The 17,135-nt window shown below is 37.4% G+C and overlaps 1 protein-coding gene across 5 annotated transcripts in view; it reads right to left on the minus strand.

The window, feature by feature from the left end:
• The window catches only part of SUGCT (succinyl-CoA:glutarate-CoA transferase), a 735,535-nt gene that overhangs the window by 410,944 nt on the left and 307,456 nt on the right, over positions 1-17,135 (minus strand). For all 5 annotated transcript variants that reach the window (XM_054497215.2, XM_054497218.2, XM_063667374.1 and 2 more), the window contains 2 exons: positions 14,331-14,402; positions 4,480-4,577 (listed from right to left, as the gene is read on the minus strand). In XM_054497215.2, the coding sequence (XP_054353190.1) occupies positions 4,480-4,577; positions 14,331-14,402 (170 nt within the window). The remainder of the gene's footprint in view (positions 1-4,479; positions 4,578-14,330; positions 14,403-17,135) is intronic.

Genomic DNA, 17,135 nt, shown 5'->3' on the forward strand with positions numbered 1-17,135 from the left:
CTGATGACCAAAACAGGCAGCTGCCGTCCTGAGTGAGGCTGATCGCCCTCAGAGAGTAGCTTCAAACTGTACTTAGCAAGAATAACAGAGAACTGAGGTAAGTGACTGACAACTCTGGTAGGTACTTCCAAAAAAGCCTGGACTTTTCATAGGAGAATCACCTGATTCTAAAAAATATAAATGAAGGCTTACAAGGGACAGGGAGGGGAGTACTCAAAAATTGCTCAGGGAAAATACTTTGGAAGGAAGATTTTGAAACACAATAGGAAATTCACGTGTATGTTTACAAGAGCCAACTTTGTAAAAATCCATAAATGCTTCTGTTTTCACTGTCTTCAAATTGGGTGTAAAGGATGAGAAACCTTTTTAAAATAAACACAGTGAGTTCATCATTCCTAGAGTTTGTTTTTAAAGTTATCTGCTGTGCAAATTCACTCTCATGAATCCCTCCACATTTTTACATGTTTTAAAGATTTTCTAAAATAAAAATATCAGGCAAGGAAAGTGTCTATAAGTATTAAAGGAAAGTTCTTGCGATGTAAGGTTTAATAGAAGACAACAGGCAAAAACACGATAGACTCACATGGTAAAGTTGATTATTTCTGAGTGGCTACTGTTACTAAAAATATGTTTTTACTATGGAAATGGTTGGCAAACCACATTTAAAAAATTGGAGCATGTATATCAACATGTTGAAAAAGTACAATAAATGAGTAATAGGCACAGCCTATAACTGCAGTACTTTTGCAAAAGAAAAAATTTTTTTAAGTGGTTATTATGAAAAAGATGGAAAACTAACTTCTTAGGCTCACTGAAACAAATGTGTTAAGTAATAGTTCAAAAACAACCACTACCAAAAAGAAGTATGTCTTCCAGAAAGTCTGCAATGGTTACCAAATGAAAATTCAGGAGGGCAGGAATTCTTGACTGTATTTTACTGCTATATCCCTAGTGCTCACAGTAGTTCATGGCACATAGTAGGTGTTCGATAAATGCTTGTTGAATATGTGAGAGACTGAATAAATGGAGGAGAAGCATAGACCATTTCAACCTGGCCCTCTGGTCTCTCCAGGTGAGAAATGGGGTCTTCCTGACTCCATGTTGCTGAAATGCTTTGACCTCTTCTCTACTAGGTAGAGCACTCCCTCTCTTGACGCTCTCTCTTCAAGTTAGAGGAAAAAAGTTGCAATAAGCAAATCCATTTTATAGCCAGAAAAAAAAATCCTTCATTTCACAAGTTTAAGAAACTACTTTATCATAAAGGCTTTCATGATTTCACGACATGATCTGCCTGCCATGGGCTCCCACTCTCTCTGAACCAACCTAACACCCCTCTTATCTTGCTCCCCCAGATCCAAGCACACTGTCCTCTGACTTACTCCATAAACTCTGCCTGGAATGCATCTCCCAGATGCCTGCCAGCCTCCCTCAGACATTTTCTCTCATTTCTTGCAAGCTTCTGCTCAAATGTCACTTTCACAGAGAAGCCCTCTGTGACCAGGCTAAATGAAAAACCCAGCTTCACACTTAACTTCTGGCATTCTTCCTTGTCCTGGCCTGCATTATTTTTCATGGAGACACTTTCGTCTGTTTCATTCACTTCTCTATCGCCAACGCTTGCAACAGTGCCTACTACACAGTTAGTGCTCAATAAATATTTCTTGAGCGCATAAACAAACAAGGACACAGTCATATTTCATGTGCCACTTCAGGGAGGCAATATGAGAGATGAAAAAGGTGTAGCATTTTGAATCCCATTTCTAACTATTCACTATGTGCCTGACCTGGAGACCACCTCCCTAAATGTCAGAATTTTCATATCAAGTGGGAATAGTAACACTTATCTGGCATGTACTTGGCAGCCACCAAAGGCTGGTTCCACTCCTTCCTTTCTCCCTGGCTCCTTTTTTGTGGCTGTGAGCTAATGTAACACTTTTGTTAGGAAATAAAATGCCTGCAAGTTCTGAGGTGGCTGTGTAATGCATGTGCTGAGCAAGACGAGAACGTTGAGAAGGCCCTAGAACAGTATCATTCATAATGACAACTAACGTTGATTGTACTTCTGTTTGGCAATGGCAACAGACAAGGCACAAAAAAGACAATGTTCTTTCCTAAAGGTGCTAACATCTGACTGGGAACAGAGGCTTCTAGAACTGGCCTTGAAGCATGACTAAGTTTCAGAATAGTGGTAATTCTGAGAAGCATTTCAGAGAGGAAACTAAACCAATTGGGAGGGTGACTATAGCAGGGGCGTCCTTTGGAAACATGTAAGAAGAGTGGACAGGAAAGGTGATGTCAGATTATGGAAGACACCGCATGCCAGGCTGGAGGCTACGTCTAATCATGTAATTTATGAAGCACCACTAATATTTTTGAATACTGGAAAAACACAGAATCACATAATGAAAATGACAAATTTTAAGAGACTTCTCAAAGCCAAGCACTAAGCAGTACTAATGATTTCAGTGATATTTGTTCGGAAAAATAAATGATAAGCTTATAAACTGGAATGAATCAATATTTACATTCTAATCTTCCCAGGTCATCACTATTTGAACTGCCGTGGAGGAGAAGAGACGTGCTAGAAGAGACTTGGAGAACTGCAACCCATAAGAAGGTACCAAAAAATGTCAGCGCACTAGCAGAAGAGAGCACAAAAGCTAGCCTGCAAGCAGCCAAGGGCTCTATCTGTGGTCTGTGTTTTAACAGCAGTACCAATGATGATGTGACCTCCTTATGAAATTTCCTCTCCTAGGACTACCCCACCCCAGCCTAGTCTCTTCCTTGCCGGTTGATTCCTTACTTATTGTTAAGTCTGAATAAAAATATAACAAACTTATAGATACCAAAATGCTGAAACTTCTACTTCTGTGTATAAAAGAAGAGAAAGAAGATGGCTGCAGATTATATAATTCACCCCAAAGAGGGAAAATGGAAATGAGTATGTTACAGATGCTACTAAAAGTCATTCCACAGTTGAACTCTATAACAGAATTTAGCAAGGAATAAAAGTTTTAAAACATAGGAACCAATCTAGGTATCATATTTTTCTTGGGATCTACTCTTCTCGCAGCATGGTCATGATTTATTCAGATTATCAAAGAGCTTCTGATAAGGTTCTCACAAGTGGCTATTATTGAAACTTGGTCACCACAGTGTGAAACGAAAAAGCTTTATCAATTAATTATATGAATTACAAATGCTTGAGAGGCATAGAGGCAAAAAGAAGAAATAAATGGGCAATTCTCATGTGGAGAAAAGTTAATCATTGAGGGCTCTGGGGCTTCGCGGTAGAATCAGAGTTATATTTAACTAGGGACCAGAAAAGGGCACCCAGTTCTCCATCCCCCATTCTGTGTCTATCAGTCCCACAACACACAGTCCCTATTGATATGAACAGCATTTGGCACATGGAAAAGATACAGGCAGTGTTTAAAATTACAAAAGTGTTTAAAGTTACAAAAGCATTTCAAATCCAGGAAAGAGAAAATAGATAGATGAATGTTGATTCAGATATTCCTGCAGACATCCCCAAACACAAAGACAACAAAAATAAAAACAGCAGAATTTTAGTTCTTATAACTTTGATGTACACCACACAGAAACACATGAGCCTTTTCAAAAGACTAGATATGGTATTTAAACAAAATTACCTAATTTATTGGCATGATGAGAGCAAATTTTCAATATAAAGAAAAGTTCATGTGGGCATTTAGATCCACAAAAGCCACAAAGCCTATTTGTACAGATTCAGAAGACATGTAAAGGCAAACAAAAAGTGAAACTGACATGAAACAGTAAGAATAATTACCTTTTTTCAGACAAACTTGAAAAATTGGTACAGGTATTACAAAAAAATAACCTGACATTAATGGAAAAATTTGGAAATAAAATATTCTACTTAATTAACATTAATCTTTTATGACCCATAACTCAATGTGGCATCTGCAATGATCCAGAAATAACATCATGATTCACAGGAGTGGCTCAGAAATGCAAACCAACTCTTGATTTCACCTCTCTTTGCCTTGCTTTCCTTACATGTAAAATGGAAATAACAGAACTTACCTCACAGGATGATTATGAGGATTAAACAAGACAATGTATCTAAAGCATTTAACAAAGTGAAAGTATGAAATAATGTTAAATTATTATTGTTGTTGTTGTATTTATGATAAACTAAACCCAAACAGGTACAGGACACAAAGAAATAACCAAATTCAAGTCATGGTGACTTTCTTATTTATATCATTGTTATGACTCAGTACTTAACAAAACATAAAATGTGTTCAAGTGCTTCTAAACAAACAAACAAAAAAAACCCCACAGCTTTAAAATCTCTCCACCAGCCAGTTTTTGTAAAATGGAAGATAATTACAAATTGATCTCAAATAAGCCAAGAACAAAACACACAAAACACCAGATAAAAGCTTATCACATATTAGTTCTTAAATGGATGAATACAAGATCCAAACTTACCGTTCAGATAATATTTTAATAAGCTCTTTTCTATTGTGTACCCGAAGGTGGTTAGTTTTATACTTGGAGTCATCAATCAACTCAGGCAAATCCAAGATCTAAAAGAAAAAAATAATTTTCAAGTATAAGAAGTAGGTTGTTCTTGTACCTGCCTGTGGGTGCTAGTGTTCAGGCCCTATCTCTCCCTTCTCAAGAACATTCCTTGCTGGTCTTTATGCCCCTCAACAAGGACATATGGAGGGAACAAGCACACGATTAGGATGGAACATGCTGGTGAAAGGGTTTGTCATTCATAGAGGCTTTTACTACATTTAAGCAAATATTCTTACATATAGGAGACCAGCAAAAGATCCCCATAAGTCTTATACCAAATATGAGAATATAGGAAACATGTTATCAGATCCCCACAGAAAAAAAATCTTGTTTAGAGGAAATAGGGAGAGAGATGCTAAACTGGGTAAAACGGACCAAATTTTAAAAACCAATACCATAAGTGCATATCTACATGTATCTTGTATATAGTCAACATGTACCTTGTAGATATATTCACTTATTTATACCACATGTAAATAAAATACTGTGATCTTCCCAGGTTGTCCTATGCAGAATGTTCTAACAGCTGCTAAAATAAAGTAAAAGCAAATACATTTACCCAAATTCTCACCATTTGAACAATAGCAAATTAAAAGATCTTCTTCCTATAGAAGTATCACTATTTTTTATTAATATATCTCCCTGAAGTAATACCAACTAGAAATGCTTTTATAGATTTCCTCTTTTGCTCCTCCTCAATAAGGGGAAAATCTATCTTGCAAGTCCCTTTGGACAACGTTCAACGTTAACAAGACCATAATGAAAGTACCAAGTGGATTTGGAATGGAAAAGTTTTACAAAGACTGTAGAGGCAGTGCTTGGCAGTTGTGTTGGAAAGTCACAAGGAGCATTTACAGCCTGGGGGCAGGCCATGTGGCCTACAGAAAGCTTCATTGCCTTTATTAATATATTTGCTTTCAATATAAATATTTAATGGTTTCATTTATTTTCCACAGTTTAAATAAAATCTATCTATTAATCATCTTACAAAGGACAGAGAAGTGAAGAAGATTCCCTTGAGTAAAGAGGTCATCTCAGTGGTGTAATTTTTCTTTCACATGTTTCACTTATTTCCTTTAGGAATAATAAAGACAGCATTATTCTCCCAGATTTTAAAAACCAACACCACATACAGCACCCTTTGTAGAAACCTCCCTGTCACAACACCTGATCCAAGAATTGGCCTCAAGCCTTGTGTAGCAGTTAGACAACCTCCCTCCATAAGAGTGAGTAAGTCATTCCAAGAAAAAAGCAAGTATCTTCACTAAGTTACAGGTTAAACTTATAAACCTGGCCTCACCCAAAAAGCACCATCAGCAACAAAAAATTACACAGTGACCACACTTAAGGGTAACTGGAATGCCCATGTGTCCTCTGTATTTGACTTGCTGGAACTCTTTTCCTTTTCAAAGATGGTGTGAAATTGTTGGCCAAAGTAATAATCCTTCCATCTTCAGCTATGCCAGCTAACATTCAAAATGTTTCGAGAGACAGCTTCAAGGACTGTGATCATAACTACTATTTTGGAGCTTAAATTAAAAAAGAGTGCTGCCTGGGATAAAATAAAACAATGTACATGAAAATGCTTGACATATTAAGCACTAAATAAATGTGAAGTATTCCAACTAGGTACTGTTTCCCCCAAAAGATTTTTTTTTTTTCTCAGACAGTCTCACACTGTTGCCTAGGCTGGAGTGCAGGGGCACGATCTCAGCTCACTTCAACCTCCACCTCCCAGGTTCAAGGGATTCTCCTGCCTCAGCCTCCTGAGTAGCTGGGATTACAGGCATGCACGCCATCATGCCCGGCTAATTTTTCTGTATTTTTAGTAGAGATGAGGTTTTACCATGTTGGTCAGGCTTGTCTCAAACTCCTGACCTCAAATGATCCGCCCACTTCGGCCTCCCAAAGTGTTTGGATTACAGGCATGAGCCACAGAGTCTGGCCAGAAAAATTTAAAAAGCATATATTGGTACAAAAAAGAAAGGAGGGAGGGCTCCGCAAAAAAATGAAGAGACATTGGCAAAAACAAAAAAAAGAAAATAACAAAACACCATAAACTGAGTAGCAAACATTTTCTAAAAAGGAGAAGAGAAAAAGTAATGAAGACTCATGATAATAAAAACTGCAAGTGTTTTAACATGCCTATCATCTAATGTTCCCCTTAAAGCAAAAACCAAAATCCTTAAGAGAGTCTGAAAGGTTCCACATGATATGGTGCTATTACCTCTCTAACATCACCTCTTACCATGCTCTCCTCCCTTGCTCATTGCTGCAGCCATTTCATCTTCTTGCCGGACCAGGAACATGTCTATTCCACTTCAGCCTCAGGAGTTGTAAAATAGCTATTCCTTTGCTTGGAACATCTTCCACCATACATCTAGTTGGCTAGCTCCTCCTTTCCTTGGTTGAGTCGGCTCAAATTCAACTTCTTAATGCAACTAACCTGATTATCCTACCCCCATCACAGGCCACCCCACCCTACTCAACACTGACTCCCCTGATTCCCTCTTCCCTTGCCCATTTTTTCCCATAATATTTATCACCTAACATATTTATTATGTTTATTATTCCATATCTGTCTGCCCTGCTAAAATGTAAGCTTCACAAAGTCAAAGTATTTTAAATGTTCTGTTCACTGGTATAGCCCAAATGCTGACAACACATTCTTCAACTGACAAGCTCACAGATCAACAATGTGAACACTTTCAGGTGTATGATATTGCAGACATTATTCTATGCATATACCTTATTCCATTATGTCTAAAATCACTTTTTAGTTGCAGCCAGGGGTGGTGGCTCACGCCTATAATCCCAGCACTTTCGGGAGGCCAAGGCGGGTGGATCACCTGAGGTCAAGAGTTGGAGAACAACCTGGTCAACATGGTGAAACCCCATCTCTACTAAAAATACAAAAATTAGTCAGGCATGACGGTGGATGCCTGTAATCCCAGCTACTCAGGAGGCTGAGGCACAAGAATCACTTGAACCCAGGAGGAGGAGGTTGCAGTGAGCTGAGATCATGCCACTACACTCCAGCCTGGGCAACAGAGCGAGACTCCATCTCATAAATAAAAATAAATAAATAAATAAATAAAATATAAATATAGTTGCTTCTTAAAAGCTATATGGCCTCTTGAAAGAGCTGTTTGTTAGGAGAAAATTATGAAGAGTTGTCATTGCTTGTAAGTCATAATGTTCATATACACCGCCATCACTTTATGTGCATTACTGACACAACATATGTTAAGTTTAATTGCCATTTAAAATGGCATCCAGTATAATAGAAAATATGATAACTCAGTACTGAAATAAAAGATCTTTGCATATGCAGGAAGGTGCAGAAACAGAGAATCACTTTTAGCATAAGAACTACTGGAATCTAGTTTTTAGATAAAGGAAAAGGCAACATCTCTTGTGAAATGTGAAGTTTCACAATTTCTCAACAAATTCAGATCATCTGATCTTCCTTCTGCCAGCACAAATGGTAAATAAGTATTTGCACAAGAATTTGTTGCAAACAAGTTTTCTGAGATGACAGAAACTGGTCCATAGTTAATATAGCCCCACTCCAGTTTTCTTTTCATTAGTGTTTGCCTCTTTTGTTTGTGTTTGTATATTTTTCCATCCTCTTACTTTAACTTAACAGTATTATATTTGAAGTGAATTTCAAATATGAATTGGACAGCATAGAGTTGGGTCATTTTTTTTTGACAACTTCTGTTAATTCATATATTTAGACCATTCACATTTAATGTTACTGATATTTTTGAATGACTTAGATCTATCAGTTTATTCTTTTTTCTGTTTATCCCTGTTTTGCTTTCTGGTATTCTTTAGAGTCGTTACTATTACACTTACCTATTTTGATTTTGGCTATATTTTTGCATAGATGTTCAATGATAGATGTTTAATGATTGCTTAGGGGATCATAATGCATATACTTTTCGCATTGTAGTTAGAATCAAAATTTACCACTTCAAGTGGAATATAGCAAACTTACTACAATATAGTCCCTTTACTCTCCCCATTTTATGTTGTATTTATCTGTATGTTAGATCTACATACACTGAAAATCCCATCAGACAGTATCTTAGTGTTTGCTTTCACCCATCAAATATTTCAAAGAATTCACTAGGAAAAGAATAGACCATTATATTCACCCAGATATTTACTATTACGTTGCTTTTCCTTCATTTCTGATGTTTCCAGTTCCCTTCTGACAACATTTACCTTCTATAAATGAAAAATTCCTGGAAAAATTATTTTAGAGCAAGTCAGCTGGCTACAAATTCCCTTAGTTTTCCTTTATACAGAACATCTTTATTTAACCTTCATTTCTTAAGGATATTTCTAATGGATATTGAAATCTAGGTTGGCATTTCTTTCCATTCAGCCTTTTAAACATGTTGTGCCACTTCTTCCCTAGCATTAATTTCTGACAAAAAAAAAAATGCAGTTAATTGAGTCACTGTTCCCCCATGGATAATACATTTTTTTTCCCTCTGGGTGTTTTTCTGGATGATTTTTGTGTATCCATTGTGTTACAATTGCCTATAGTATTGAGTGCCGTAACATGTACATGCTGTACAGATTTATAGCCTAGGAGGAATAGGCTATCCCATATAGCCTATGTGTGTAGCAGGCTATACCATCTAGGTTTGTGTAAGTACATTTTATGATATTCACACACCACCACCAACTGACACATTTCTCAGGACATACACCTGTTGTTAAGGGACACATTATGTATTCACGCATAGATTTTTTTCAGTTCATCCCATTTATGGTTTGCTGAAATTATTAAATCTACGGGCATTTAACTTTTACCAAATTTGGTATATACACAATTGTTATTTCTTCAAATATTTTTTCAGCATGTACACTTTCTCCCCTCATTCTGGGACTACAATGACATAAATATTGGACTTTTTGTTATTGTTGAACAGGTTCCTGTTATTTCTTGTTTTGAGTAGAAGGAGCTATCTTTTGTTCTCTCTATTGTTCAGATTGAATAATTTCTATTGATCTATCTTTAAGTTCCTTGTCATCTTCATTGCACTATTGAGCTCAACCAGTGAGGTGTAATTTTTTTCTTGGTTATTATACTTTTAAGTTTTTAATTTTCCCTTTGGTTCTTCTTCATATCTTATATTTCTTTGCTAAATATTTCTATATCCCATTTATTTAAACAGTGTTTGTGATGCTTGTTAGAGCGTTGTTATAATAGCTATGTAAACATCTTTGTAAGTTAATTCCAACATCTGTGTCATCTTCGCATTGGCATTGATGGCCTTTTCTCATGCAAGTTCTGGTTCTTCACATGCTCAGTAATAATGGATTGTATCCTGGACATTTTGAACATTATATTATGAGCCACTGGGTCTTGTTTAAATTCTAAGGAGAATTTTTACTCTTGCTGTTTTAGCAGACAATTGACCTGGTTACATCCAGGCTGCCAGTTCTAACCCACCTTCTGTGTGCTTTGATTCTCATGTTGATTAAGGTTTCAAAGCCTCTGCAGTGTTATTTGAATCTGACTAGTAAGTGCCAAACCTAATGGTCATATGACAACCTGGGCAGTTGTCTATTTATTAATTCAGTTCCTATCATCTTTGGTATGCTGATTAGGATCAAATTAGTGCATATGCAAGTAAGAGGTGATCCGAAGAGTTCATAAACAACATCAAGGATTGCTTTGTCAAGATCTTCTCTCTGCAATCTCTCTACCATTTTCCAGTTGCCTGGGGCTCCTGCTTTAGTTATCCCACTCCCCAGCATGGTTCCAGGGCAGAGGCCATGCAATAGGAGGATGGAAGTGGAAAAAGAAAGGAGATTCACTCCGTTCTTTGGGATCACAGCTCAGCAATGAAGAAAGTTCTTCTTTCTCAGAGTTGGCTCCTGCTCATCTGCTGTTTCCAATACAGGATTACTTGGGATCTGGGGCATAAGAAAATGGAAAGGAGGGGAAAACAAACTATTTCCACACTCTCTCTGACATTACAGCTCACTTTTTCATGTTCTTTGCACCAGGAATAAAGAGCATTTCCTGGATATCTGCTGCGTTGCCTGGTGCTCACTTCCAGGTTTCAGGTTCAACTATACTCAAGTGAAGGAATAACTGGAGGGAAAAGCTGGTTAAGTTGACTGCCAGTTAGAGGTACTTCAAATTCAGGTGTTCTCCCCTAAATCTCTTACTATTTACTTTTCAAAGTCTTTCAATACATGCTTCATGGATTCATGCAATTCTGTCCAGGTATGATTACTGTGCTCGGGGTAAGTGGGAAAAGTGTATTTACTCTCTCCTCCTCAGAACCAGAATCTTCATATCTAATTTTCATAGATGTCATTTATTAAGTACCTATGAGCAAGGCCTATTCTAAGTGCTTCACTTCTCTAACACTTTACAAACCCCTAAGTTGTATATAAGTATAATTACATATTATAATCTTCATTTTATACATAGGAAAACAGATGCTTAGAAAAGATTAAGGACCGTGATGGAGTTCACCTACCTACTAATAAGACTCACAGTAGGCCTTAAACATTATACCTTGGATATATTATATTTTGGAGCAGGCGGTCTAAAAACCTGCTCCAAAATCACCTACAGTCCTTCTTAAAACTGAAGTTTCCTCTACCTCACCCCAGACATACTAAAGTAAAATGTCTGGGAATGGGGCTAAAGGACATTCCTATGCATACTACATTGAGAACCAATGTGTAGTCTCTCCAATAAAAGAAGCCTTCAGTCTACATTACTTTTAAAAGGATGTCAATATTCAATATTTAACATAGGAATACCCATTAGGGGTGGCATCCATCAGCTTAAAATAGCTTACATATGCTCACTTTCATACTTTACTGTATCATGGTAAGGAACATTAAGTAGGACTTGTTATGAACAAGGTTCACTTTATACACAACAAGATTTTCTGGACCTCAGACTTGAACCCAATATTCTTGCTCCCACTCCAACTCCTTACAATGAAAGCTCGCTAATACAGCTCCTCCCCAAGAATTATCAATCAACCACTATATCAATTCTATTTTGGAAAGAGACTAGGCATAAGTCAATTCCATTCATTTGTCACAGACAGTGCTGCCACATTTCTCCCCAGGAACTAAAGCTGTCCCATCTTTCCTGATGGAGTGTACTTGACAAAAGAACAGTTTTGAGGGGCTCACTGTGAAGAACTGGGAACCCCATCTTCTATAAGCCCAGTTTGAATAACAAGGCTCTCAGTAATAAATAAATATGAGTAAAAAAAATGCTTAGAAGAAATCCACACACTACACATAACTGGGAAGGGAAGAAAACCTTGCATCAGAATGGAGGAACAGATGATTTTTCTTAGGTAAGAAGGTGTTTAGGACAAGTTTACACGTGAGGGCGTAATTACAAAGATTTGAAAAAGTCAATCAGATTGCAACATTCATGCAGGATGCCTAGCTAATAATGTAAAAACTCAAGAATCCTGTACACATAAATCTTCTGAGAATCTCAAAGACTTTTATAGACATTGGATTAATGGCCTATAACAGGGATTATCATTCCTAACTCTCATATGGGAAAATCAAGGTCAAGTGTGCCATTCCTAAGGCCCTCTGATAGTCTCCTTTATAAGTAATGTGTTATAACACACCATAACAATAAGTCATATTTCAGTACTAAAACGTCTGGCAAATATTCTGCTTTGAAATAAGAACCTTTGTTGAAAACTGTTCTTATGGATATTTATGAGGAAGTTCAAAAGTGTTAACTTGATCAGCAGTAATGAATCAAAAATACAAAGAATTCAGTACAGTTATTTTCAAAACTAAAGAGTATGTCAAGCAGTAATTTTCACTGCCAGGTCCTCCCAACCCCAACCCCACCATTTTCTGGAGAAAGAAAACTCCAAAACATATGGCCCAGGAAGAAAATCTGTACTCGTTTATAGCAATGAACTGGCTTATACATCTCTGCAGTTAGAGTACGCAAATGACTTCACAGGCAACAGCTTCCGTATGTTTCATATTTTTAACATTGACCGTTCATAATAAAGATTCTTTGATCCCAGATCAAATGTTTGAATCGATTTTCCCTACACTTACTCAGAGTCACCATTTAAAAGGCTCCCCTCTTTCCCACCTCAGATGTTTCAGCCCTTCCTGCAATCAGAACTATCTCCATTTGTCACCTTCTCCATGGTCCTTCCCATCCCTTTGCTGTGGTTTTTAGCTCTTCTCCCTAACTTCTCATACAAAAGAGGCACAGTAATAAATAATTTCTGTACATAATAAGTTAAATACAGTAAATGAGATTCAGGATTTCATAGGCATCCCTTTTTTTTTTTTTTTTGAGACAGTCTCCCTCTGTCGCCCAGGCTTGAGTGCAGTGGCGCGATCTCGGCTCACTGCAACCTCCGCCTCCTGGGTTCAAGCAATTCTCCTGCCTCAGCCGAGTAGCTGGGACAACAGGCGCACAGCCGCCACACCTAGCTAATTGTTTGATTTTAGTAGAGACAGGGTTTCACCATGTTGCTCAGGCTGGTCGAGAACTCCTGAGCTCAGGCAATCTGCCCACCTCGGCCTCTCAAGTGCTGGGATTGCAGGCATGAGCCACCGTGCCCAGCCCTCATAGTCATCTTTAATAACACTGAAAGCTCATGGTAAAATTTAGTATAAAAACTGATTGTCTCTCAAAAAAAAAAGAAAAAAAAAGAAAAATATCCTTAACAGGTAAGGCCTTTGAATGTATTTAAGAAAAATAAAAATAAAAATGGGATTCTATTCCTTGGATTAAAACTAGAAAAAATGAACAGATACCTAAGTTCTAAAATTAAAACAAACCACCAAAGTCTTGATAATTAATATAAACATCAAGTAAAGAAAAAAAAGTCTAGTAGGCCAGGTGCAGTGGTTCACGCTTGTATAATCCTAGAACTTTGGGAGGCTGAGGAGGGCAGATTGCTTGAGATCAGGAGTTCCAGACCAGCCTGGCCAGCATAGTGAAGCCTCATCTCTACTAAAAATACAAAAATAGCCAGGCATGGTGGCGTGCACCTGTAATCCCAGCTCCTCTGGAGGCTGAAGCAGGAGAATCACTTGAAGCAAGGAGGTGGAGGTTGCAGTGATCCGAGATCGCGAAGTCTAGTAAATGCTACAAGTTTAGAATATCCCTAAGAATACATTATTTTAAATGATTCCAAGATCTTTATTTTAAGGCCTTGTTGAGAAGGAACAATTTTAATATAATCTTAATTCCCAAAACCTTGAAACATAAATTCTTCAGAAAGGTACTCATTAAATAAAGGTTAAGTTGAAAAAAGTTTTAAAATTTCCAGTAGTAAATAAAATAAATATGGGAGTAGCTTAACTATATATGGGTCCAATTAACCTGATATAGTAAAAGAGAAGGAGGGAGAGAACGAAAGGAAGAAAGGAAGGCAGGAAGGGAAGGAGGGAAGGGAAAAAAAGAAAAAAATACCAGTGTTAAAGGTCCCTTTAAAAATGATTCCCCCATTTTGTTTGGAATGGTAGGCAGGTCAAGTTTTAGGACAATTTAAGCTACTACGATTCATTTTAAAATACAGCCAAATACCACAAAAAACACAGAATGCTAATTTGGACTCTGCCTTATCCTATATAAGCATGAATATCCTATACTTTTAGGTGCTAACACAGGGGGCCTAAGTTGGCTATGACCTGGGCAAAACTGAACTTTCCCTGGCTTTGTACAAGATCATCGACCAATCCCAAAAATCATAGATTACCTTGCACACGGTGGCAAACTGCTGGTTATTTCCTGCTCCAACTACAATATAGCCATCTTTGGTTTTAAAAGCCTAAAAGAAATAAATACACAGGTAAATATTATTTATATGTTGACAAGACCACAAAAGTTTAATTTCTAAAATATCTATATAGAAAGCTTGTTCTAAAGCAATGTTATTAATTCAATATCGATTAATTTGTATCTTTTTCATATGTGTATACATATATAGTATATCTTCCACAAAAGATATAATATATATATACACACTAGCTAAATGTCAAACATTCAATAGCCACATGTGGCTAGTGGCTATTGTATTAGCCAGCACAGACAGAATATTTCCATCATCACAGAATAGATCTCTCTCTCTCTCTCTCTCTCTCCATATATATATATATATACACACACGCACACACACATATGTATATGTATATGTATGTATATATGAGTGTGTGTGTGTGTGTGTGTATATATATATATATATATGTATTTGGTGACAGGGTCTGGCTCTGTCACCCAGGCTCCCAGGATGGAGTGCAATGGCACAATCTCAGCTTACTGCTCCACCTCCCAGGTTTAAGCAATCCTCCTGCCTCAGCTTCCTGCGTATCTGGGACTACAGGTGCATGGCACCACGCCCAGCTAATTTTGTACTTTTTGTAGAGATGGGGTCTCGCTATGTTGCCCAGGCTGGTCTTAAACTCCTGGGCTCAAGATCCACCCATCTCAGCATCCCAAAGTGCTGGGATTACAGGCATGAGCCACCATGCCTGGCCCTTTTTCTTTTATATTTGGATAGCTGGTTTCATTTAGATGGTTCTAAGCATTTCCTAACTCTTCCACTGTTACAACATTTGTCAAAAAAAAACAAAAAAGAGTGATTCAAAAAAATAAAAGAAATCCATTATAATGTACAAAATAAAATATTCATTATGGTTTGGAACAATTAAGAATTTTTTGTTTTATTTTCATTTTTTCCCTGTAGGGCAAAGAGCATTATAAGGCAAAAAGCATTATGTTTCTACAAAGTATAAGAAGCATAGATGGAAAGAAGGGAGAAGCAAAGGAAGGAGAAGGAAGGAAGGAAGGAAGGGAGGGAGGGAGGGAACTGGGAGAGGGAAGGAAAGTGACTTCATGGAGCTACATTGCTTCTTTCAAGAACTCAAATGTAATCTTTTGGGCACTCTTTAATTTTAGTGGCAAAAATGGACACATCAGTATCTCTCTGGACCTCCTGTGGCTTTATGTACCTAAAAATGTCTGTCCTTTTTTGGGGACAGGTTCCTGTGGACAGCGACAGACACTCTAACCACCCACAGTACCTAGCCCATTGCAGAATGTTTTAGCACTTCCTTCTCCACATATGATCACAATGAAATCGGAGGAACCAAATTTTACTCTCAGAAGGCCTCATTTCTACTTCCCCAAAGTAAATTAGCTATTTGAATTTTCATCCTTTCTACATAAAAACTGTGCTGTATCTCCACCTACTTTTTCTTCACTCCCTCCTCCCTTTGAGAAAAAAGACTGTTTTCCTTGACTGGACTTACTCCTGGGCTGATGACCTCCACCTGCATCCTTCAGAACTTGCTTAATCATCTGTAATTTCTTCATTTCCACTGAATCCTTCTCTTCTGCCTACATATAGGCTCAGTTCTCCATAAAAATACCATTAACAACAACTGAAGAGAATTTTGATCAATCCCAACACCCCTTTCAAGGTATCTTGAATGTTCCTTTGTTCCCTTCTTCTATAACGACATAAGAGCGCCACCTGCCCTCACTTCCTCACCAAGACCACATTCTAGTGACCTCTGTCATCGGGATACTTACTATCACACTGAACTATACTTTTTGAACCCTCTGTATTATTTGGTACTGTTAACCATTCCCTCCTTCATGAAGATCTCTTATCTTCAGGCTCTGTCCAAGTTCATCTCCTAGCTCTCTGTTTTGCACATACCCTTTCTGTAGGATTTTCTTCTCCTGAGCCTTCAGCATTCCTTAAGCATCTGTCTTTGGTCTTTCACTTCACTTGCTTCTTACATTAGCCACTAGCCACATGTGATCATTAAATTTAAATAAACTGAAATTAGCCCGTCACTAAAGGCCAAATATTGTGATTCTATTTATACGAAATGTCTAAAATAGGCAAATCCATCAAGACAGAAAAACACACTAGTGGCTGCATAAAGCAGTAGAAGCTGGGGGAAGATGCGGAGTGATTGTTAATGAATACTGGGTTTCTTGTCAGGGTAATGAAAATGTTCCAAAATTGACTGATGGTTGCACAACTCTGAATACACTAAAAATCACTGAATTGTGCACTGTAAATGGGTGAATTATATGGTACGTGAATTACATTCCAGTAAACCTGTTATTAACAATTAACAATTCAGATCCATAGTCACACTAGCTAAATGTCAAGCATTCAATAACCACATGTGGCTAGTGGCTACTGTATTAGCCAGCACAGACACAGAGTACTTCCATCATCACATAAAGTTCTTTTATACAGTGCTGGTAGAGTGGAACTGGGAGATTGTGTTGGTCATGTCTTAATTTCAGTCTTCATCATCCTAACATGATATCTGAAGAATGTTAGGCAATTAATAAATAGTTGGTAAATGCTAATGAATCAACCAAATGATTGCTTCCAGATAGCACAATGGTAACTAAAATAGATCTCAAGAAATACATTATAAAAAGGTTTTATTCTATTTACATTGTTGCTTGATTTGGTAAGGAATGCTATTAAGGAGATATCACATAAACTCTTTCAAACATTCTCCCTTGTCCATGA

This window comes from Pongo pygmaeus, chromosome 6, assembly GCF_028885625.2.
Source record: "Pongo pygmaeus isolate AG05252 chromosome 6, NHGRI_mPonPyg2-v2.0_pri, whole genome shotgun sequence".
Taxonomy (NCBI): domain Eukaryota; kingdom Metazoa; phylum Chordata; class Mammalia; order Primates; family Hominidae; genus Pongo; species Pongo pygmaeus.